A 24,939-nucleotide genomic window follows, 5' to 3' on the forward strand; every position below is an offset into this window, starting at 1 on the left:
GTTGGTCACTTCCATAGGTGACAAAGGAGTTTTTCAGTGGTTGGTGATAGATTTTGTTCTGATGACTTTTCCTTGATTATCTCTATTGACTCATGGATTTTTATGTACAGTAATATATATTTTCTATTCAATTTTTTTAATGCTCACTGAAAATGATATTTAAATAGTGGTTGTCTAAGTTCCAAACATAGTGTTCTTTTACTGTATCATCATTACTGTTGGAGACTCAAACCTCTAAGTGGAATTGGAAAATTCCACAGAAGATGGAAGCATCATCTTGTTATTTAGCTAAAGTTTGAATATTATTTTTAAGGCTTGCAAAGGTGAAAACAGGAAGAAGATGTAGGATATGGCTCTGTGTTTTTACATCCTAGCTCTAAATAGCCTAAGCATCAGTGATTCTTCAAAAACTGGAAAAGTAAAACACAGATCCATGAAGCAATTAGTCATAACCACAAACAAACACACAACTAGAATTAAGAGTCTTTGGGCAACACAGCATGACAGTCAAGAATCATTTCTTACATTTGAGATCTTAAGATAATACATTTAGGGAGCTTCAGATTGAGTGCTCATCTTAATTGTTTACCCTTTTTAAATAAATCAAAATTTCAAAAAGCATCTTAAAGAAGGGACTTCATAAGTAAGTGTCTGGTTATTATAAGAACTCGGTAATTCGGAATAATTTGTATGTTTGCAGGGGCCAACAGGAGGAATGGGAGGTATAAATTACTGGAAAAGCTGATTGGAGCATTTAAAGAAAGAATGAAACTAGGTGTATCTTTAAAATATGCCAAGTATATTGTCTCATTTTTATTATATATGATCAATTAACATCATTATTATATTAAACTATTAATTTATTTAACCAACCTGTCTTTCCTTGAAAATCCATTTAATCCTCTTACCATACAAAAATTAACTTTAGATCAATCTATGTTGATTAGCATAATTTACAATTGAATAGAATCTAAGTTAGTGAGTTTTAACTATGTTTTCATTATTGAAGGACAATACAATTTAGAATGCATATCACAGTATTTTAGAAGACTAAAACAGTTCTCACGATAGCTAAAACTTCACTGATAAGCCATATTTTAAGTCTGCATATGTTATGCAATTTCTAAAATTTTAAACTAACTTTGTATGTTTTCAAATGTTTAACACGTATTACAAGTGAGTTCTTCCTGAAAAAAATTAACATGTTTCTTTTACATATTAATCTCATTTCCTCAAACCTCAGAGTTCTGACCATCTTAATAAGTATTTACCTTCAAAAGGAGATTTAGAAAAAGTACAGTTTCAAACCATTGTCATTGCTTTGCCTACATATGCAAATCACTGTCAATTCCTGCAATAATTTAGAGGCTTCAACAAAACCTCACCTTGAGTTAAGAACAGAACAATAAATATATGACTGTATCAAAATAGAACATATATACTGAAAAAATATATATCTAATGTATATCAATAAAAACAATGAAAAAAGCAACAAAGGAGCAATAAAAATATTTTTAGAACACTGCTATAGGGATTTTGGCTAGTATAGCGTTTTTAATTTAGTCTTAGACACAACATTTTATTATAATCATAATTTCTGAACAGCACAAACTGCAATGTACCTTCTCCGATTTCACTGAACCAATCAAAAGAATTATTTCAGGCTGGGCAAGGTGGCTCACACCTGCAATCCTAGCACCTTGGGAGGCCCAGGTGGAAGGATCTCCTGAGCTCAGGAGGTTGAGATTGCAGTGAGCCGTGATCGTGCCAGTGCACTCCAGCTTGGGTGACAGAATGAGACCCAACCTTAAAAATAAATAAATAAATAAAATAGCAGAGGTTTTTGAAAAAAGCACTAAGAAAGCACAATCTAAACCAGCCTGGGCAACATGGCAAAACCTCATCTTTACAAAAAATACAAAAAAATTATCCGGGTGTGGTGGTATATGCCTGTAGTCTCAGCTACCCGGGAGGCTGAGGTGGGAGGATCACCTAAGTCTTGGGGGTCGAGGTTGCAGTGAGCTGTGATTGTGCCATTGTACCCTGAGCAGCAGAGTGAGACACAGTCTCACAAGAAAAAAAAAATTATTTCAAACAGACCTTTATGCCTTTAATACCCCTGCTATCCCACAGTAATAAATACTTTATCATTCTTTTAGTCTGGGCATTTAAAAAAATAAACAAATAAATATTCTGACTTTATTTAGCTTCAGAGATTCTCCAGAACATTACATAAAGATATAAGCTCTTCCAAAATAATGTTTTTTTTTTTTAAGTCTAGGATTCATTTCCCTTTAAGAAAAGTAACAAGAAATTCGCCAAAGTGGGCCAGGTGTGGTGGCTCACACCTGTAATACCAGTACTTTGGGAGGCTGTGGCAGAACTGCTTGAAGCCAGGAGTTCAAGACCAGCCTGGGCAACATAGTGTGGCCATGTCTTTATAAAAAAAAATTTTTTTAATTAGTCAGCTGTGGTGGTGCACGCCTACAGTCCCAGCTTCTTAGGAGGCCAAAGTGGGAGGATCACTTGAGCTTAAGAATTCGAGGCTGCAGTGAGCTATGATTGCACCACTGCACTCTTGCCTGGATGACAGAGTGAAACCTGGTTTCCAAAAAAATTTTTTTTTTATTTTGAAGAAAAAGTTTCTTCTACAATTCATAGCTTCACTAAGATGAACGTGTTATTTTTTCCCTATGAAAAACAAGGCTGAATATTTCTATGTCTGTAGTAATTCCTAAAAGAGTTGGAAAGATTCTCTGAAAGGAGGTCGTTAGACACCCAACGGAGCAAAATATGATTCCCATAGACAGGATTCCAGTATCTAGAATCTTTAAAAAATGTGATCAAAGCCAAAACCAAGAAAATCACTTGAAATTTGTTCACTAAGATGCCCTAAGTTCTTTAAATTCCCAGGGAAAGGCAGCAGATGAGATAATGTCTACAGATAAAAGGGACAAAAGCACATTCTGTCGATGGCTATGATTCAGAGATGGTCTGAGGAGCCTACTTCCTACCAAGACCACCATTTGCTTAACCTGTTGCTCCTGGGGTTTTGGGAGGCTCTTCCCCCAACACCAGTGAAATCATAGGGAAAGGTGTGCTTGAGAAACAGATAAAGGAAACAGCAGAGGTTTTTGAAAAAAAAGCACCACAAAAGCACAATCTAAAATAGGAAATATTCCTGATGTCTCACAAAACAGCAACCTTATTTAGGAGTTGGGGGTTGAATGCAGAACCCATATCCTCAATATTAGTTTGAGCTGGAATATTAACCAGGGGGACTTTTAGAAACAGGTAAGATAAATTAAAAACTGAATTATGTCCTAATATCAGGATTCTGTACAACAGTATGAAACACCAAACAAGGAGATATAATAAGTTTCTTTTTTCTCTTTGGGAAGTATGAAAAGACAGAAAGCAAAAGATTGATCTATTCATGATTCTTTTTCTTTGCACCAAGTTGGGTCCAGTTTCTTGATTTCCATGTAAAATATCAAGTTGTAATTACCAACTTTCCGGAGCTCAAAGGAAGATTCAAACTGGTGTCCAGCTGCCAGGAGGAGGACCGCATAATTAATTCCTGACTGTAGTGTTGGCTCAGATTCAAATGCCTTTTTGAACCTATAAAAAACCACAAATGTACAAGTTAACTTTCTCAATCATGAAACCCTGGGTGTGTAATAGCTTCTGTTTGTATAACTCCAATGCCTGAGCAAGTAAAAATATTGCACTGGCCTTCACCCCAGAATCTGGTGTGCTATTAGGACTTAACGCTTCAGAAACTGCTTATCTTTGTCCACAGCTCTGTTGCTTTCCCCCGCTTAGCTCACCCTCAACCTACCTAGTAACCCTAGTCTTTAAAAAAATCCTCTCTTCAACCATTCTACCAGAAATATGTGAATGTGAAAATTTAGTTACAAGGGCATTTGTTACAAGATGAAAAATTACTCTAAATATCCAATAATATTATACAGTATGATATGGAATAACATATATTCCAAATGTTAGAAAGTTATGTAGTCATTTATGTTGTAGAAGCATGTTAAAAGTCAGAAGAAAACTAGTGTTTCCAAGTAAAATGTAGTCGTCTACTTGGAAGCCATCATTCAGGGTGTGTGTGTGTGTGTGTGTGTGTGTGTGTGTGTGTGTACAATAAACATTTAAAAATGAGAACCCCGCACATATTTTTTAAAGTAGTTTTTACAAACTCTTAAAAATATACAGAGCACTGAGGAGGTAACACACTGAAATGATCAATTCCATAAGAATGATATAAAAATGAAATAAACTGTCAATTATAGGACGAAATTAAGAAAAGCAGAGATGTAGAGTATGTCTCTACATACAAATTTTGGCTCAGAGAGTTATAAAAAGACTTTTCTGAATATGCATAAAACTGAGTATCAACCTTTGAAAATACTTCAATATTTAAAAGGACTTCAGTGTTTGAATATTTACTTTATTTTCAAGGTAATACTTCCTAGGATACTTTTAAGGGTTTCCTCACATGCACCATTAAACGGGCAACGATATTCAATATAATTTCACTTAGGTATATGTAAAACGAGAAAAATACAATAAATGCCCTAGTGACTAAGAGGAACTGCCTGAGGCCAATGCATGAAAAATGAAACTTTTATTTTTAAAAAAATCATGCTGAAGAAAATATAAGAACTAAATATCTAACAAATGACCATTTGATGATACCAAAAAAAGGTTATGTGGGAAGAAATACATTATAATTCCAAGATAAAAACATTCTCACCTAAGTCATAACTGTGTAAATAAAAGACAGGAATAGTAAACATAGTGATAGGCACAATAGTGTATATTGTAGGCACAATAAATGTATATTCTTGGCTTTTATATATACTCAAAATTTTCCATAATTTAAAATAAATTAAACATCAAATGAAAACAAAAAATATATTTTTCTGAACATTGAGGACCATGTCTCTTTTTTAAATGTCTTGCTCTTTAATTAGAACGAGCATCTCTGAATGGAAGCAAAAATAACTATGAATCTTAACTAGTTGGCTCTGATAGTTATGTACCTATGGAATATGAAAAAAGGTACCACTGCATCACCATAGGTGATTAAAAAGCATTTTTTAATGTTTCCAGAAGTATACATGTTTCCATTCTAAAATGAAAAAAGTATATACACCTAGACTACAGATATTCGAAACTATATCAAGGCAAGTCACAACTTACAGGTCTTAGACTAACATAAGTCTCAAAGTTCTTTGTCTTTGTTCAGAGGCAAGTATAATGTCCCAACAAAAAAGGATTTAGGAGAAGAAAGAAGTAGACACTTCCCTTTCTACCAATTCATATCAAGATACGTAATATTTTTCATTAAATACATTATGGCATTTTCCCTGAAACCAAAGAACATGAAATGTCTCTTAAAGATATGAAAAGGAAGATGCAAAAATGAAGACATATCGAAATGAATCAATAAATATTGGCTGAATATCTCCTATGTGCCAAAACCAACCTAAATGAATATTTGGGTTTATATCTGTTTTTCTGTTACCACAAACAATATATATTTTTGTATTTTAAATGAAAAGATAAACACCAATAAAATTAATAATTCACATTTTTCTTGAGCTCCCCTCAATCCATGAGACTAAATTGGGTACTGTATTGAGGAAAAAGTCTTAATGTTTTCTGGAGATTAAAAGAGCATGTAGGTATATTACGAAAGAAATAAAATCTTGTCATATATCATTAGTATACCACTGCAGGAAGTGGGAATTCTCCCATACTGTAAAAGCAAAGAAGTACAGTATTCTTGGCAGAAATTTGCCAATATCAAAACTATAGAATTTTTGTTTGTTTGTTTCTTTGAGATGGAGTTTCACTCTTGTTGCCCAGGCTGGAGCGCAGTGACACGATCTCAGCTCACTGGAACCTCTGCCTCCAGGGGTCAAGCGATTCTCCTGCCTCAGCCTCCCGAGTAGCTCGGATTACAGGCATGCACCACCATGCCCGAATAATTTTTTTGTATTTTTTTTTTTTTTTTGTAGAGATGGGGTTTTGCCATGTGAGTCAGGCTGGTCTCGAACTCCAGACCTCAGGTGATCCGCCCACCTCGGCCTCCCAAAGTGCTGGGATTACAGGTGTAAGCCACTGCACCCGGCCAACTATAGAAATTTTTTAAAACTATGTATAACTCTTAACAATTATACATTTACAAATTTATACCAAGAAAAAACATTAAACATGTAATCAGAAGTTTCATTACAAGGGCATTTGTTACAAGATGAAAAATTACCCTAAATTTCCAATAATACTATAAAGTATAACATGGAATAAAATATTATACAAATGTTGGGAACCTACATAGCCATTTGTATTGTGGACAAATATTAAATGTGAGGGGGAAAACTTGTGTTTCCAAGTAAGATGTAGTCGTCTACTTGGGAGCCATTACTTCTGCTTCAGTAATTAGGGGGAAATAAGAATACATATCAAAAACACATTTTTGCAGACACTGGAGATCTATGGAAGCAACAAAAAAAATCACTGAAATAAACTCCAAAGAGGGAAGTGGCCTTCCAAGATGAGCTGAATTGCTGTTGTCTTTCATGGGGCATTTGCTGATTCTGACCCTGAGATTAGGCTTGGGCTTGGCATGGGCAGAGAAACTCTGTCTATTTTAAACTTTACCAAGAAAAAGAGAAACTAGTGGATTTCTTGACAATTGCGTGGTTTGGCACGACAGAATGAAACCTGAAGGAGCCCCAAATGTGTTGCTGTTTTCTTCACAGGACATTCGTTGAATGCTGAGTTGTACAGGAGGCTAGGGTGTGGAGTAGAGCTGGGATGACAGAGTGAAATCTCCTGAGTGTTTAGGAGAAAAGTCCCACTAGGGAAAGAAGTCTACAACAACCATAGGAAAAAAGTCTTCCCTTTAAGAAATTTACCACATTTTGGGCTGGGTGCACTGGCTCCCAGCCCTTTGGGAGGCCAAGGTAGGCGGATCACTTGAGGTCAGTAGTTCAAGATCAGCCTGGCCAACATGGTGGAATCCTATTTCTACTAAAAATATAAAAATTAGCCAGGCATGGTGGTGTGTGCCCGTAGTCCCAGCTACTCGGGAGGCTGAGGCAGGAGAATCACTTGAACCCCGGAGGTGGAGGTTGCAGTGAGCCAAGATCACACCACTGCCCTCCTCCCTGGGCAACAGAGAAAGACTGTATCTCAAAAAAAAAAAAAAAAGAAAGAAAAAGAAAAAAAGCAATCTACCAAATTTTGGAGAATAAAGAGCTAAACACAAAACTCTCAAGGACAGATAAGAAATCTCCGAGAGTATTTAAGGGATAAGAAGATAGAAATATGCCTGCCTATCAATTAAAAGTTCAAGAGGGTCACAGCTAAGAAGCAGAGATAAAACAGAAACAGATAAGGTCAATGAAAATGAAAACCCAGACCCAACCCGACTCAACTGCATTTGTTGAAGTAATCAGCTTCTTACCCTATCTGGCTAACAGAGGAAAAGGAGAATCTCTGTGAATGAAAATAAAATCATCTCCAAGTCTCAATAGTTTTTTAATACAAAATGTCTGGGATACGAGACATGCAAAGAGCCAGCAAGTTGTGACCAATAAACAAAAGCAAACACACACAAAAGCTGACCTACAGATAATTCGGATGCTGGAGTTTATAGACAAGGACTTTAAGATAATTATGACAAATACGGTAAAGAATATAGAGAAAAAGATAAAATGGATAAAAGATATAAACAACTTCAAAAAAGAATCAGAATCAAAGAAATCACATAATCTAGCACCAAAACATACGATACCTGAAAACAATAATTCAATGTATGGGCTTATAAGTTAATTCAACAAAGTGGAAAAACAATTTTGGTGAACTAAAATGCATGTCAATAGAAGGTATCTAAACTGAAGCAGAGATATAGAAAAAAAAAAAGAAAACACACACACATAAAACAACAAAGCATAAGAAACAGAGGAGACACAGTTAAATGGTCTAACCTATGTATTACTGTAGCCCCAGAAAGAGAAGAAAGAAAATATGGAGCACAAGAAATATGTGAGATATAATGGATAAAAACATTTCAAAACTGATGAAAACATCAACCCACAGATTCAAGAAGCTCAGCAAAACTCAAGCAGGATAAAATAAGATAATTATAGTCTAAATGCCAAAACATGTTACCAAAATCCGAAAACACAGTGGAAAATCTTTTAAAATCAGCCAGAGAAAAAAGATACATTACTTTCAAAGGAGCAATAAAATTGACAGTAGACTTTGCCATACAAACTATGGAAGCCAGAATACAATGTAGTGACATCTTTAGAGTAATAAAAGAAAAAAAAAAGTCTAAAAAAGATATTTTCAGACAAAAACTGGGAACTAGTTGCCAGCAGATCTGAACTATAAAAAAATACTAAAAGTGCTTCAGACTAAAGGAAAGTGATTTCATTTGGAAGCACTGAACTTCAGAAAGAAAGAGCATCAGAAAGAGTAAATATGTGACTAGATCTAAAATATAAAAATTATTTAAAATCTATTGATTATTTAAACTGCTCCAAGTTTCTTTCCTTGTTCAGGAAGCAGTAAAATACAAAATGTAAGGTAGACTATAAAAGTCGAGGATGCAGGTTGTAATCTCTAGGGAATACTCAAAGAATAATATGAAAACTATTACTAAAGTGCTAATGTAGGAGAAAATGTAATACTAAGTTAATAAAAATAAAGCAAGAATGGAGGACTAAAAGAACAAAAAACATGTAAGACAAATAAAAAATAAATAAGACAAATAGTCAATATTATTGATATAGCCCCAACTATCAGTTACCACATTAAATGTAAATGATCTAATCATTCCTAATAAGAGATTTTTCAAATTAGACTGAACAATAACAGCAAAAAATGCAAGTATATTCATTTTAAAAAGGCACACTGTAAATACAAGTTGAGTAACCCTAATAAAAAAATCTGAAATCTAAAATGCTCCAAAATCCAAAACTTTTTGAGTGCCAACATGATGCTCAAAGGAAATGCTCTTGGAGCATTTCTGATTTCCAATTTTCAGATTAGGGATGCTCAACTGGCAATTATAATGCAAATATTCCCAAATTCAAAAATATAAAAAAATCCAAAACACTTCTGGTCCCAAGCATTTTATATAGAAAAGATACTTAAGTATTAGGACACAGGTAGGTTGAAAGTGAAATGATGCATAAAGATGTACCATCCAAATATTAAATAAATGTTATCATTATATATTAATATCAGACAAAATTGACTTTAAGATAAAAATTATTATAAGAGAAAAAAGGAACGTTTCATAATGATAAAGAGGTAAATTCAATAGGAAAATATAACAGTCCCAAATGTACCTAATAGCATGGCTTCAAAACATATACAGAAAAAAATGCACAGAACTAAAAAAGCAGATATACAAATCTACAATCATAGGTAGAGATCTTAAAACACTTTCTCAGTGATGATCAAACAAACAGACAAAAATTATCAGTGAGGATATAGATTTGAATAACATTATTAGCCAAGTTAATCTAACTGACTTACCTGGAACACTACACCTAACAACTGTGTACCATATTCTGGGCCGTAAAGTACTTCTCAACAAATTTCAAAGGACTGAAATAATGAAAAATGTGTTCTCTCACCATAATAGAATTAAACCACAGAACAATAAAGAAAGATATATTTGGAAATTGGGCAACTCAGTTCATAACCCAAAGGACAAAGAAGAAATCATACTGAAAATTAGAAGGTATTTAAACTGAACAATATATATATGTTGTTATATATAAGGTAATGAAAGTCTAATAGATAAAATGTCTGGGATGCAGAACAAATTATACCTTTAAATGTAGATATTGGAAAAGGAGCAAGGTTGAAAATCAATGCTCCAAGCTTTCATCTAGTAAACGAACAGCATATCATCTTCAAAGTAGAAGGGTATAATAAAGAAAGCTGAAATCAGTGAAATAAAAAGCAAACATGCAATAAAGAAAATAGTGTCAAAATGTGGTTCTTTACAAAAATTAATAAAGTTGATAAACTCCTAGGCAGACTTCTCATGAAAGAGAGAGAGAAATAAAAATTAACGCTAAGCCCTCATAAACAAAAAGACGGTCATCCGTACAGATGATAGAGCATTAAAAGCAAAGGACATTTGGAACAACTTTATGCCAATAAATATAACAACATGGGTAAAATGAAAAAATTTCTTAAAATCACACGTAAGCATGACACAAGGAAAAAATGGAGACTCTGAATTGCTCCATATCTGTTAACAGAATTTATAATAATCTGAAATTCTTCTTTTTGTTGTCTATCTGCTCCAAGAGAATGTAAGCTCCATAAGAGCAGGAACCTTAACAGCCTTGCTGACCAATGAATCTCCGGTACTTGAATCATCAGAATACCTGACACGCTGCAGGTGATTATGAAATACTTGTGAAATGAAGAAAGAATGCATCCACTTCCTACCAAGAACCAGGCTGAGATAACTGGTAAATACGTCAGTTCATACAAGATATAAATAATCTTTTAACTTCCTTCAGTGATCTAAACTCTGATCTTGATAAAACTATATTACTAGCAACTACATCCTTGGACCACCTTAAACAAGTGAATTGCATATCACTTTCACTGTGTTACATTATTCACTGTGTTACATCTTAATGTTATTGGAGTTCACGACTTCAATAAAAATATTGATGTTGTTTATATAGCTTTTATTGATTGTTGTTTATGTAGATTTTATTTACACAGGGTCTGTCATGAGAAATTCCTTTAATTTACTGCTAGGGAGAGTTTAACTTCCTCTGAAGAATTGGTATATGATTTTTTTTTCATTCTATCACTAAAAAGCATATTGGCTTGAAGCTTAGTCATAGCAAGCATGTTGATACTTATTATTGCCATATTTACATTCTCTAATTTCTTTGTGTTAACTTTCATATGTATTTTATCATTTTGTTACTTGTTCTTTTCTTTTTTTTTTTTGAGACAGAGTCTCGCTCTGTCATCCAGGCTGGAGTTTAGTGGTGCGATCTCAGCTTGCTGCAACCTCCGCCTCCTGGGTTCAAGCGATTCTCCTGCCTCAGCCTCCCGAGTAGCTGGGATTACAGGTGCACGCCACCACGCCCAGCTAATTTTTGTATTTTTAGTAGAGACAGGGTTTCACTGTGTTGATCAGGCTGGTCTCGAACTCCTGACCTTGTGATCCACCTGCCTCAGCTTCCCAAAGTGCTGGGATTACAGGCATGAGCCACTGTTCCCTGCTCATTTTGTTGGTTTTGTAGATGTTAAAATAATGATGATATCCATTTTTTTTTTTTTTTTTTTTGAGGCAGAGTGTCGCTCTGTTGCTCAGGCTGGAGTGCAGTGGCGCAATCTCGGCTCACTGCAAGCTCTGCCTCCCAGGTTCATGCCATTCTCCTGCCTCAGCCTCCCAAGTAGCTGGGACTACAGGCTCCCGCCACCATGCCCGGCTAATTTTTTGCATTTTTAGTAGAGACAGGGTTTCACCGTGTTAACCAGGATGGTCTCGATCTCTTGACCTCGTGATCTGCCTGCCTTGGCCTCCCAAAGTGCAGGGATTACAGGCGTGGGCCACCGTACCTGGCGATCTCCACTTTAACTGAAGATGCTATCTCAGACATTTTAGGGTAAGAGTGTCACAGTATCAAACAACTTGCAAATCCCAGTGGCTTGCAACTCCTGTTCATGCCACATGTCTGTGTCATGAACTCTGTGTCATGGTTCAGCTCTGCTCCACATTGTCTTCCATCTGGGATCCAGCCTGAAGGAGCAGCCTTCTCATGGAAATGGCCAAGGAAAAAGTACATGTGGTACAATCACAAAATTGCTCTCAAAGCTTCTGCTTAGAATGCACATCAATCAAGACACACAACCAAGTCTGGTGTCAAGGGTGGGAATATTTAATCTTCCTACAAATGAGGACAGTGTAGTTCTAACAATAATACAACAGCATAGATGACGGTCTCTATCAAAGAAAGCTGTGATTAATATCAAATGGTAAAAGAATCAATAGTACCTGCCTCTGCTTACTGAGCACCTATCAGGTACAAGGCATTGAATGAGACATTTCAGGCATAATACTTCTAATTCTGACAACTCTTTAAAGTAGGGGGAATTCCTTACCAACAACGAAATTGAAGCACAGGAATATTAAGTTATGCAGTGTGGAAGTGGTCAAGCAGGAACTCTACCCAGTTCTGCTGGATTCCATAAGCCTAGGCCCTTTTCTTTGTATGGCTCTGCCTACCCTTTGGTTTGTACTAACAATTTTTGTAGTTCTTTTTCATTATTTTCTGGGGTTTTTTTATTTTTGTTTTTAATAAAAGGGAGTTGAATTAAACAGGAAAAATAAATATTGCTTTTATATTAAGGATAAAGCTTGTATTGCTTTTATATTAAGGATAAAACTTGTATTCTATATACAACAGAAACAGATGCTGATATATTCCAAGAAAAAAATGGTATTTTTCACAATATATTTGATCACTCTCATAAAACAAAAGACTAATATTTCAAAAAGACTTACATGGCAGTACTGCTGAAATGCACCCATAAAAACACACCAAACGAGTTTTATAATGCTGAGAATGTCACAGTTTAGCAAAAGGATACATAAATATGAACAATATGTAAATCTATACATAAAGAAATCTAAACAATGATTAAAAGTGCAAAACTATCTATAAAGATAGAGAAATAAAATGATGAAGCTAAATTGGGTAAGACTTTAAGAAGGAAATAAATCTTAGAGAACTACACATTTACATATTAAGAGAAATTTAGTGGCTATCTTTGAGTAACCATACGAAGTTATTTCCACTCCTGTTGATTTTTTTTTTATTTTAGCACTAAATATTTGTCGAAAGGGGGCAAATAATTTTTTTTCTTCTTCTTGAGATGGAGTCTCGCTCTGTCGTCCAGGCTAGAGTGCAATGGCGCAATCTTGGCTCACTGTAACCACCGCCTCCCAGGTTCAAGCAATTCTCCTGCCTCAGCCTCCCGAGTAGCTGGGACTACAGCCATGTGCCACCACACCCAGGTAATTTTTGTATTTTTAGTAGAGATGGGGTTTCACCATGTTGGCCAGACTGATCTCAAACTCCTGACCTCAGGTGATCCACATGCCTCGGCCTCCCGAAGTGCTGCGATTACAGGCATGAGCCACTGCACCCAGCCAAAAGGGGGCAAATAATTTGCACTATTTAATTCATTATTTCATTTAAAAGATGTAAACTTCTCTTTTGAGCTTTCAAAGCAATAGGTTTTTGTTCCAGAATTGCCTTATGATTAGTACTGTATTTGTCACCTGATTGCAAACTAGCTTAAAAGCAGTTAAGTCTTTGATATAGAGTGATGAAGTCTTCACAAAAAAAGACTTTTCACTTTTTGCATCCGCACTGAGACATTCAACAGAAATCAAAAATAAAGGAAATATTCTTGGACTGATTATTTCTAGCGGGAATATGTACTTTCCAACAAAGAAGACACTGAGCTCAAGTCAAGTTCTTGCTATTTTTCCTTGTTTGTGATATAACAGTTGTGATTCTTTCTATGAGACACAAAGGTAATTAAATTAGAATTTCATGGTTTTTTTTATCTCTAGGGATATTTCTGAAATTAACATTCATAAAATAACTCAGAAACAAAGCAGGACAGCATGTGAAGAAACTAATGCTGAATCACCCTGCTGCTGTGATCTGCTGGTGGGGGTATAACCCTCCAATTCAAACTACTTATTTGTGTACATATCTTGTTATAATAGAAAACTCAGGAACAAAAATAAAAGAACCCCAAGTTCTAACTGTGTTTTTCCAGTCCTTTTACCACGCACATATTTTTTTTCCAAAAAAAGAGAATCACCCTATTTTTATGATCTGCTGTTTAATTGATGAAATATCATGACGCATGTTACTATTAAACATTTTTCAAAACCACAATTTTCTTCTGGGTATATACTTAAAATAATTAAAAGTAGAACCTTAAAGAGATATTTATACACCAGTGTTTAAAGTAGCATCATTTACAATAGCCAAAAAAGTTGGAAACGATTTAAATGTCCATCAAGAGATGAATGGATAAACAAAATGTGGTATATACATACAACACAATTATTATTCAACCTTACAAAGGAAGGAAATTCAGACACATGCTACAATGCAGAGGAAGATTTGAGGGCCTTATGCTTAGCAAAATAAGCTAGCCACACACACGCACACACAAAACCCAAAGCAAATATAATACCACTTACATGAGGTACCTAGAGTAGTCAAATTCAGAGAGATTTATAGAAAGACAGAAAGTAATGGTGGTGCCCAGGGCCGGGGGAAGGAGAGAATGGGCAACTGTTGTCTAACAGATACAGAGTTTTAGTCATGCAAGATGAAAAAATTTTCTGTGGATGGATGGTGATGATGGTTGCATAACAATATGAATGTACTTAATGCCACTGAACTGTACACTTAAAATGGTTAAAAGAGTAAATTTTATGTTATATATATTTTACCACCAAATTTTGAATAAATGATATTCCATCCTTTGGAAACGTGATCCTTTGCTTAACAACTTATCTATTTTTGGATATTTAGATTTCTTCCAATTTTTTGTTACCATAAAGTTCAGTGTCATGAACACCATTGCAGATCTTTGTTTCCATATCTACCATTTCTTTAGGATAGTTTCCCAGTGACAGAACTGGATCAAAGAACATGAATTATTTCAAAGCTCTTGATGCACAATACCAAACTGCTTTCCAGAAAGGTCTTTACCAATTCACATTCTCAAGAGCAGTGTAGGAGAGTGACTTTTACAGTGTACCCATGCAAAAATAAATTATTCTCATCTCATCTCTTCTCATCTTTGCCAATTGATTACAACAAAAAAGAATAGCTCAAATTTGATTACTCTTAAGGGTGAATAGTTTTCATATGTACACTTACTCTTGCAATAACTGCCCCAATTCTTTAAACAACAATGCAAACCCATATTCTGAGAAGGCTGGAAAGATGGGAAGAGATACCCTTGGAAGAGCTCTGCAGGGGAGGCAGGGGCGGGGCTGGGGGTGTAGATTTAATCTTGGAGGCTATGAAGAACAGTAAAGATTTAGGAGGAAGGGAGTGACAGCAAATATGGGGAAAATCTAAATATTTCATGCAAGGGGAATAGTCACATTAACCAATTATGATTAATCTATGCTGTCAGATGGAACCACGAAAGCAGAATCTTCCAGGGCAAAGAATTTCACATTGCTAAAAAATTCCCTAAGCAATTCTGATGTTCTCAGCCAGATTTGCAAACAATCGCTTTGGTTCACTAAGTGAAATCACTCCTATTCTTCCATATTCTCCTTCCTTTTCAGTATAATGCCTGGCAAATATCTAGTTCTCTCACTCATTTCTCTAATAACTGAATTACATAAAGCAAGCCTTAGTTTCTCTCCTTAGGTGCTCCATCTTTGTTAGTCAATTAGGAGACCTCTACAGAGACATAGTAAATACTCTTATTCTGGCCATGTGCAATGGTTCATGACTGTAATCCCAGAAATCTGGAAGGCTGAGGAAGGAGGATCACTTGAGCCCAAGTGTTCAAGATCATCCTGGGCAACACAGTGAGACCCCCATCTCTAGAAAAAATTTGAAAAATTAGCTGAGTGGTGGTGCACATCAGTAGTCATGGATACTTCAGAGGCCGAGGCAGGAGGACAGTTTGAACCCAGGAGGTTGAGGCTGCAGTGAGCCATGATCACACCCCTGCACTCCAGCCTAGGTGACAGAGTGAGACCTTGTCTCAAAAAACAAAGCAAAACGAAACGCCTGTAATCCCAGCACTTTGGGAGGCCAAGGTGGGCAGATCACGAGGTCAGGAGATCGAGGCCATCCTGGCTAACATGGTGAAACTCCGTCTCTACTAAAAATACAAACAAAAATTAGCCGGGTGTGGTGGCAGGCGCCTGTAGTCCCAGCTACTTGGGAGGCTGAGGCAGGAGAATGGCGTGAACCTGGGAGGCAGAGCTTGCAGTGAGCCAAGATCATGCCATTGCACTCCAGCCTGGGCAACAGAGCAAGACTCTGTTTTAAAAAAAAAAAAATTATGAATTCTTAGACCTCAACTTGGTCATGCCATAACACAGCTTCATCCAATCCATCATCTGCTGAATGTGGTATTAAATCAAGGTCAAAGCATGAGACCAATGTTCCAGGGCACTTGTTTACAAAGCAGCTATGGACACACTGTGTGTTTTACCCAAGTTCCTAGGTCATCCTGGAACTAGCGATCCCTTAGGAATCCTGTACATCTATCTGGTCACCAATGAGCTGGTGTCATGCTGAGTTACTAAAAACTTTTCAGGCCTTGTGTTCTAAAAATAAAAATCATCCAAAATTTGGGGACTCATATAATAGACACAATAAAGGACTAAGCAAAAATAATGTTAATGCAACAACAGTGAGATAAAACTCTGGAGGTGGGGAGAGAGGGGGAAGGAGGGTGGTAAAAATGAAGAGAACACTGAGAAACATAACTCGAAGCCAAGACAAAGGAAACAAGGCTAATCTGGCAAATGGAAAATCGACATTGGTCTTTATTTGTCTGTTGATTAGTTTGTTATATAACTCTTCCAAAGTAGAGCCAACCCCATTAATAATGTAAAAACTAAATCTTTATTAGGCACACATTACTGTTTGAATAGCACTGTCACTGACGTAAAAGAAAACTAGTTGATAAGGCCAGGCTCGCTGTTCTTCCCCAAGTTACTATGGAAAAATGAACATATTAATGCTAAAAACAGACTTAATGCTTTTAATTTCCTGGCTATGGATCTTTTTTGGCATTATAACAAGAAAGACATGATTATGCTAATACAGTACAAGCACCTAATTTCCTTTCAGAGTTCTCAAAATGACTTCATATCTTCCCTTAAGAATGAGAACACCGTTTTCTCCAAAATCAAATGTGATTTCAGGCAAGTACTGCCTATCCTACATGGTGCCACAATAGCCCTGATATATGAAATTCAGACAGGGCCTGTGTAAAAATTATGCAGACTCTATACATTTTCCCTCATTAGCTAAAATGTTTAGCTACATCCAGAAAGAAAAAAAAGACTTTTAGACATATTTTAGAACAAGGGAAATTTAATATAGTCAATGTCCATTTTGAACATGGATAAATATATCAAATATGTAAAGACATACAAAATGGCGGGGGGGGGGGCAGAAAAAAATACAAAATTATTCACTAAAGATGTATTAACACCAAGGATATAACACTAAAGGCTTACTAAATTTCAGGACTTTAACATATGTTGTTTCATTTAATCCTCACAACAAAGCACTCATCCCAAAGAGGTTAGTCTAAACCGGTTGTAATAATCCCATCCTCTTTGCTAGTGATTTGTGTAGTTTGAGGCTGATGAAATACTAGAAGCATGAAGGCATAAAGAAAGTCTGGAGTAAGTTTTTACAAGCATGTTTTCTCAGTCCTAAGAGAAAGATACAGGAAAACATTGCCTCAGTTCCCCTCGACACTGGTGCAGCTAATCTGGGTTGGTCTTGGAATGGCCAATGCCATCTTGCAATCCTGAGTAGGGGCAGCCCAAGGTCAAAGCCACCCATGGCCATAGCAAGAAAAAGGACCTGACTGATGTCTTTCAGCTGCTGGTTCAACCTGCACTTGAGCCAGTCCTACTTCTGAACTTCATGTTTTAGGAGATACACTTTCTTATGATTAAATCCATTGGAGTAAGGTGTTCTGCTACTTGCAATATGCCAAGAGCATTCTAACTCATCTAAGCAAGTGTTAATTTTTTTTAAGTAATAAAACAGAATATTCTAAGGGTAATTTGCCCAAGATCACACTGTTTCCAAGTATTGTGTCAACACTGATCCCTTATGAGTCTCCCATTAGTTCACACTTCTTCAACAAAACTGAAATCTAGACATTTCTGGAAATGTCTATTCCTGGAAACTTCAGGAAGGAGGGCCTAGGATACAGTAAAAACAACATGGATCTGAAAAAATAAGATCTGAAATTTTATTAATCACAGGGCAACACGAAATTCACTGGAGTTCTTTGATTTTTAATTTCATCAGTTGCAAAATGGGAAGAAGTGACCAGGTGTGGTGGCTCCCATCTGTAATCCCAGCACTTTGGGAAGCTGGGGCGTTAGTATCACTTTGCTCCAGGTATTTGAGACTAGCCTGGGCCACATAGCGAGATCCCATCTCTACAAAAAATAAAAAATGAGCCAGGCATGGCGACATACGCCTGTGGTCCCAGCTACTAGGGAGGCTGAAGTGGGAGGATCACTTGAGCCCAGGAGTTCCGGGCTGCAGCGAGCTGTGATCTGCACTGGGCGACAGAATGAGACCCTATCTCAATTTTTTTTTTTTAAAAAAAAAAGGAAGAAAAATGTCAGCCTTGCCTACTTCACAAGGTTCCTGTAAGCCTCCCTCATTAGTAACATGCACAGAAACGTTGTGTGAACTCTAAGGGTTAAGGGCTCAATTATTATTAATATTTCTACCTATGTGAGCAAATACTGCATATAACAAAATTTTCTAAATAAGTCATACTGCATAGGAATTCAGCATAACCATTTCGTGGTTATTTCTTTTTAGATTTGCTTAAAAAAGAAAATGTGGAGATAATCTGGCAACGAGAACTTCTGCGGTCCTCTAAGGCATGGTGATTTGTCCCTAACACTTCCTTGGATCATCTCCAGGGGTTAAGTTTGCCACTTCAGAAACTTGATGGCTGTTTTTTAGGATGTAAGTCTCAGCTCTTTAGTCACAAATTCTCACCCCTTGAAAGCTGGCTCTCCTCCCAGCTTCTCACCCTCTCTGCTGTCATCTTGCTCCTTCTCCTGCGGCCCAAGTCGTCCTCTAACTAGCATGTGACGGGCACCACTGCTGCCTTTAACTAATTTAAATCTTTATATTGAAAAGCTATGAGAAAAATGCCACAGCCTTTTAAATACAAATTGCATTATTTCAGCCATTCTCAAGAGCTGGGATGAACAAAAATAACTAAGGAAATGACAATGCAAAACATCAAATGTTAGAGAACTATGTTTTTAATGCTTAAATTAGGATGTATTCATTCAAACCATTCACTCTCTGTCTCACATAAGAGTCAAGAATCACAGTTTGTTGCAACAATATACTGTAATTCAGCACACTTAGAAAAATCTAAACCAGCCAGGCGCGGTGGCTCACGCCTGTAATCCCAGCACTTTGGGAGGCGAGGCAGGTGGATCTGGAGCCCAGGAGTTCAGGATCAGCCTGGGCAACATAGGGAAACCTTGTCTCTGCAAAAAAAAAATGCAAAAAGTAGCTGGGCATGGTGGCACGTGCCTGTAGTCCCAGCTACTCAGCAGGCTGAGACAGGAGGATTGCTTGAACCCAGGAGTTCAAGGCTGCAGTGAGCCAAGATTGTACCCCTGCACTTGAGCCTGGATGACAGAGCAAGATCCTGCTCTAAAATAATAATAACAATAATTATAATCTAAACCATTTTCCCCCTATTTTCTGTTTTCACATTCTGAACCCACAACTAAAGCTATCGGAAAATAGATCACATTAGAGACTCTCTGTAGCACTAAAACGCTGCCATTTAGTACTTGAATCAGATAATATGCCCAGGAGAGTAAAACTTCCTCCCTCTACTGTGGGTCAGGAACATTTATTAATATTATTAAAAAGGAGAATTGCAGAAAGAGTTCGATGAGCCATTGTAATCACAACTGCTTGGGTTCTCTTTCCATTGAGTTGGAACTCTTATCCTTAAACTTTCCATGATCAGTGGCTTACTGTTTATTCAAGTCAACAGAAAATGATTCAGTCCATGGAAAGAAGCCTGAGGGACTGACTACCTGCCCTAACACCTCACTCCTTATGCCAGCAACAGCATTTAAGAAATGAAAACCCAGAGGATTATGACTCAAAAGAAAAAAAAAAAAAGGGTCAGTTGAAACATCCCTTTGGGACCCATGACTAATGAGGGGCATAATCCTGGGTATATCTGGCCAGATGCCCGACAACCTCAGCAGCCCTCCTCCCTGTGAGCACCTTGACAGGGCAGGTTTCCTTCTTAGCTCCAACAGAAAGGGAGGTTGGGGACAAGGCCAACAGAAATAAGAGTATGTTTGCACTACAGCGGAAGCTGGACAAAACACTAAGAAATACCAAAATAGCTTTATAAGCAAGAGCATGAAAAGGCATCCATTTTAAGACTGGGGAGTGGGGGCTCCTTTTTAGTGTTAAATAGGACAAATGGATATAATGACAATAATGGCAGGTTATAGATAGGTCCTCTACAGTAAAAGTGGCATTCTTACATTACTAAATAAATCAGTAAGTGTCATGTGCAAGATCAACTCCTGAAGACTGTCCCATTAGAAGTCTTTGAGCTCATAAACTAGGTATTGATGGAATGTATCTCAAAATAATAAGAGGTATTTATGACAAACCTACAAGCAATATCATACTGAATGGGCAAAAGCTGGAAGCATTCCCTTTGAAAAGCAGTAGAAGACAAGGATGGCCTCTCTCACCACTCCTATTCAACATAGTATTGGAAGTTACGGCCAGGGCAATCAGGCAAGAAAAAGAAAGAGAGGATATTCATATAGGAAGAGAGGAAGTCAAATTGTCTCTGTTTGCAGATGACATGATTGTATATTTAGAAAACCCCATCGTCTCAGCCCCAAATCTCCTTAAGCTGGTAAGCAACTTCAGCAAAGTCTCAGGATACAAAATCAATGAGCAAAAATCACAAGCATTCCTATACACCAATAATAGACAAACGGAGAGCCAAATCATGAGTGAATTCCCATTCACAATTGCCACAAAGAGAATAAAATACCTAGGAATACAATTTACAAGGGATGTGAAGGACCTCTTCAAGGAGAACTACAAACCACTGCTCAAGGAAATAAGAGAGGACACAAACAAATGGAAAAACATTCCATGCTCACGGATAAGAAGGATCAATATCATGAAAATGGCCATACTGCCCAAAGTAATTTATAGATTCAATATTATCCCCATTAAGCTACCATTGACATTCTTCACAGAATTAGAAAAAACTACTTTAAACTTCAGATGGAACCAAAAAAGAGCCCATATAACCAAGACAATCTTAAACAAAAAGAACAAAGCTGGAGGCATCATGCTACCTGACTTCAAACTATACTACAAGGCTACAGTAACCAAAACATCAAGTACTGGTACCAAAAAAGAGCCCATATAACCAAGACAATCTTAAACAAAAAGAACAAAGCTGGAGGCATCATGCTACCTGACTTCAAACTATACTACAAGGCTACAGTAACCAAAACATCATGTACTGGTACCAAAACAGATACATAGACCAATGGAACATAACAGAGGCCTCAGAAATACCACCATACATCTCCGACCATCTGATCTTTGACAAACCTGACAAAAACAAGTAACGGGGAAAGAATTCCCTATTTAATAAATGGTGTTGGGTAAACTGGCTAGCCATATGCAGAAAGCTGAAACTGGACCCCTTCCTTACACCTTATACAAAAATTAACTCAAGATGGATTAAAGACTTAAATGTAAGACCTAACACCATAAAAACCCTAGAAGAAAACCTAGGCAATACCATGCGGGACATAGGTATGAGCAAAGACTTCATGACTAAAACACCAAAAGCAATGGCAACAAAAGCCAAAATAGACAAATGGGATCTAATTAAACAAAAGAGCTTCTGCACAGCAAAAGAAACTACCATCAGAATGAACAGGAAACCTACAGAATAGGAGAAAATTTTTGCTATCTATCCATTTGAAAAAGGGCTAATATCCAGAATCTACAAGGAACTTAAACAAATTTACCAGAAAAAAAACAATCTCATCAAAAAGTGGGTGAAAGATATGAACAGACACTTCTCAAAAGAAGACATTTATGTGGCCAACAAACATATGACAAAAAGCTCATTATCACTGGTCATTAGAGAAATGCCAATCAAAACCAAAATGAGATACCATCTCACGCCAGTTAGAACGGTGATCATTAAAAAGTCAAGAAACAACAGATGCTGGAGAAGGTGTGGAGAAATAAAAACTTTTTACACTGTCAGTGGGAGTGTAAATTAGTTCAACCATTGTGGAAGACAGTGTGGCGATTCCTCAAGGATCTAGAACCAGAAATACCATTTGACCCAGCAATCCCATTATTGGTATATACCCAAAGGATTATAAATCATTCTACTATAAAGACCCATGCACACACATGTTTATTGCAGCACTGTTCATAATAGCAAAGACTTGGACCCAACCCAAATGCCCATCAATGATAGACTGGATAAAGAAAATGTGGCACATATACACCATGGAATAGTATGCAGCCATAAAAAAGGGTGAGTTCATGTCCTTTGCAGGGACATGGATGAAGCTGGAAACCATAATTCTCAGCAAACTAACACAGGAACAGAAAACCAAACACCGCATGTTCTCACTCATAAGTGGGTGTTGAACAATGAGAACACATGGACACAGGAAGGGGAACATCACACACTGAGACCTGTTGGTGGGTAGGGGGCTAGGGGAGGCATAGCATTAGAAGAAATACCTAATGTAGATGACGGGTTGATGGGTGCAGCAAACCACCATGGCATATATATATATACCTATGTAACAAAACTGCACATTCTGGACATGTATCCCAGAACTTAAAGTATAATTAAAAAAAAATCTAGAAATCTTTGAGCTCTAACAGCATTTTCTGTTCTTAATAGAAAATAAATAAGATAGCTTAAAATGAAATCACAAAAATCCTGACATCTTCAATTTGACCTGAAGACCTTGAACACAAAGCTCTTTTGAGAGGCAGTTAATGTTCCTAGGCTAAATGGGAATTATTAAAATAAAAGAGCCAGAATTTGTAAGTACAGAAAACTGAAACAAAAACAAAACCAGAAAAAACTCTGCTCCTTAACTGAACTTTATGCGACCTTGAAAGCTCTCAGTCTTCTAAATTATTTTGTTTTCAAATGGAAAAACACTTCTATTTTATCCTTGTACACAATGCATTCTAACTTCATAGGAGATGTTTTCTATCTTAATTCATTGACCTTGAAAACCAGGCCTTTTTGGATTACCTATGCATTTCATTGTCACATACGAAAGCATTTATACTGGGCATAATGCTTCTCAAATATCTGATTCTAAATCTCCTACAACTAAGAATTTTCCTAAAGTGTAAACATCAGGGTAATAGAAGGGCTGCACAATTACACTCCTCTTTTGTAATAGCAGAAAGAAAAAAAACTTGCTTAAGGCCAAGTACAGTGGCTCATGCCTATAATCCCATCATTCTGGGAGGCTGAGGCAGGAGGATCACTTGAGGCCAGGAGTTCAAGACCAATCTGGCCAACACAGCAAGATCGCATCTCTGCAAAAAATTCAAAAATTAGCCAAGTGTTATAGCGTGCACCTGTTGTCCCATCTACTCAGGAGACTGAGGCAGGAGGACTGCCTGAGGCCAGGAGTTTGAGACTTATGATTGTGTCACTGTACTCCAGCCTAGACAATAGAGCAAGACACTATTTCTAAAAAATAAAAGTTTTAAAAATAAATTTGGTTAAGATAAACTGTGAAACTCTTAGCAGTGTAATAAAAATTTATAGTACAAATTTAAAAGTCCAGACCAAAGCTTCCCTAAAGGATCTAGGAAATTACTGTCCCCAGGTGTTTCTCCTTCTCCCCATTACCCTACTTTCAGTTCTTGCTATGATTTGAATGTTTCTCCCCAAAAGCATGTATTGGAAGCTTAATCCCCAATGCAATAGTGTTAGGAGATGGAGCCTAATGAAAGGTGAAAGGCCACGAGGGCTCTGACCCCATGAAAGGATTAATGCTGTTATATCAGAAATCGGTTCTGTATAGAGGGAGTGGGCTCCTTTTAAAAGAACATGTTCAGCCCCATTTGCCCACTCTCTCTTTCCCCTTCTGCCATGAGCTGATGTAACAAGAAGGCCCTTGACAGATGCTGGCCCCTTGATCTTGGACTTCCCAGCCTCCAGGACTATGAGAAGTACATGTGTATTCATTGTAAATTACCCAGTCTCTTGTATTCTGTTTTGGCAGCACATAAAAGAACTAAACAGTCCCTCTAAAGTGTGAAAATGATCTAAGATTTCTAAAAGCTAAGATTTCTGTTTCAAAACTTAAAAAAAAAATTATAGCTACCATACAGGAATTCCTAAACTAAGTTGGCCTCCTTGAATTTTTTTTTTAAATCAAGGACTATTTTGGGAATGTGATAGGTACATTCCCTATCACACTAAGTACAAAAGAATAATATAAGCAACACCCCGATATACTTCCTACTCAGCTTAAGAAATAAAATATTTTTAATATACTTGAAATTGCATGTGAATCACTCCAGGATCTCTTTCTACTTCTTCCTCCCTACTGGTAACCATTATACTGAATTTGGAGTTTATGATGCCCATCCGTGCATCTATACTTCTACTAAATCTCTATGACTGTTTGTAAACATTCTATAAATGATACTGTACTCTGTATCCTTCTGCCACTTGCTTACTTTGCTCAACTTTTTTAAAGTTTTTTTTTATGTTGAAACTTTAATGTAGAGAAATGTCTAAGATTTACTCTAAGGTATATAAATCTGCTGGACCTAGGGGAGGCAAGTTCTCAACTTTCCTCAATAATGCCAAAATCTTTTAAGTGCGTATAGAAAGTTATGGCACAACCAGCAGGCATTAGGACTCACATTTCTCTAACATCCTGGCTAACAACTGATATTGTCAGATTTATAAATTTTGGTTAATCTGAATAGTGTAAAGTAGTATAAAAATAATCTTTTTATAAGTTTCAAAAATATGTTTATTGGC

General features: G+C 36.7%; 1 protein-coding gene across 11 annotated transcripts in view; it reads right to left on the minus strand.

Moving 5' to 3' along the window:
• Positions 1–24,939, minus strand: part of MAP3K5 (mitogen-activated protein kinase kinase kinase 5) — a 266,255-nt gene that overhangs the window by 108,692 nt on the left and 132,624 nt on the right. For all 11 annotated transcript variants that reach the window (XM_054686344.2, XM_054686343.2, XM_054686341.2 and 8 more), the window contains one exon: positions 3,509–3,621. In XM_054686344.2, coding sequence (XP_054542319.1) covers positions 3,509–3,621 — 113 coding nt within the window. The remainder of the gene's footprint in view (positions 1–3,508; positions 3,622–24,939) is intronic.

This window comes from Pan troglodytes, chromosome 5 (assembly GCF_028858775.2).
Source record: "Pan troglodytes isolate AG18354 chromosome 5, NHGRI_mPanTro3-v2.0_pri, whole genome shotgun sequence".
Lineage (NCBI taxonomy): Eukaryota > Metazoa > Chordata > Mammalia > Primates > Hominidae > Pan > Pan troglodytes.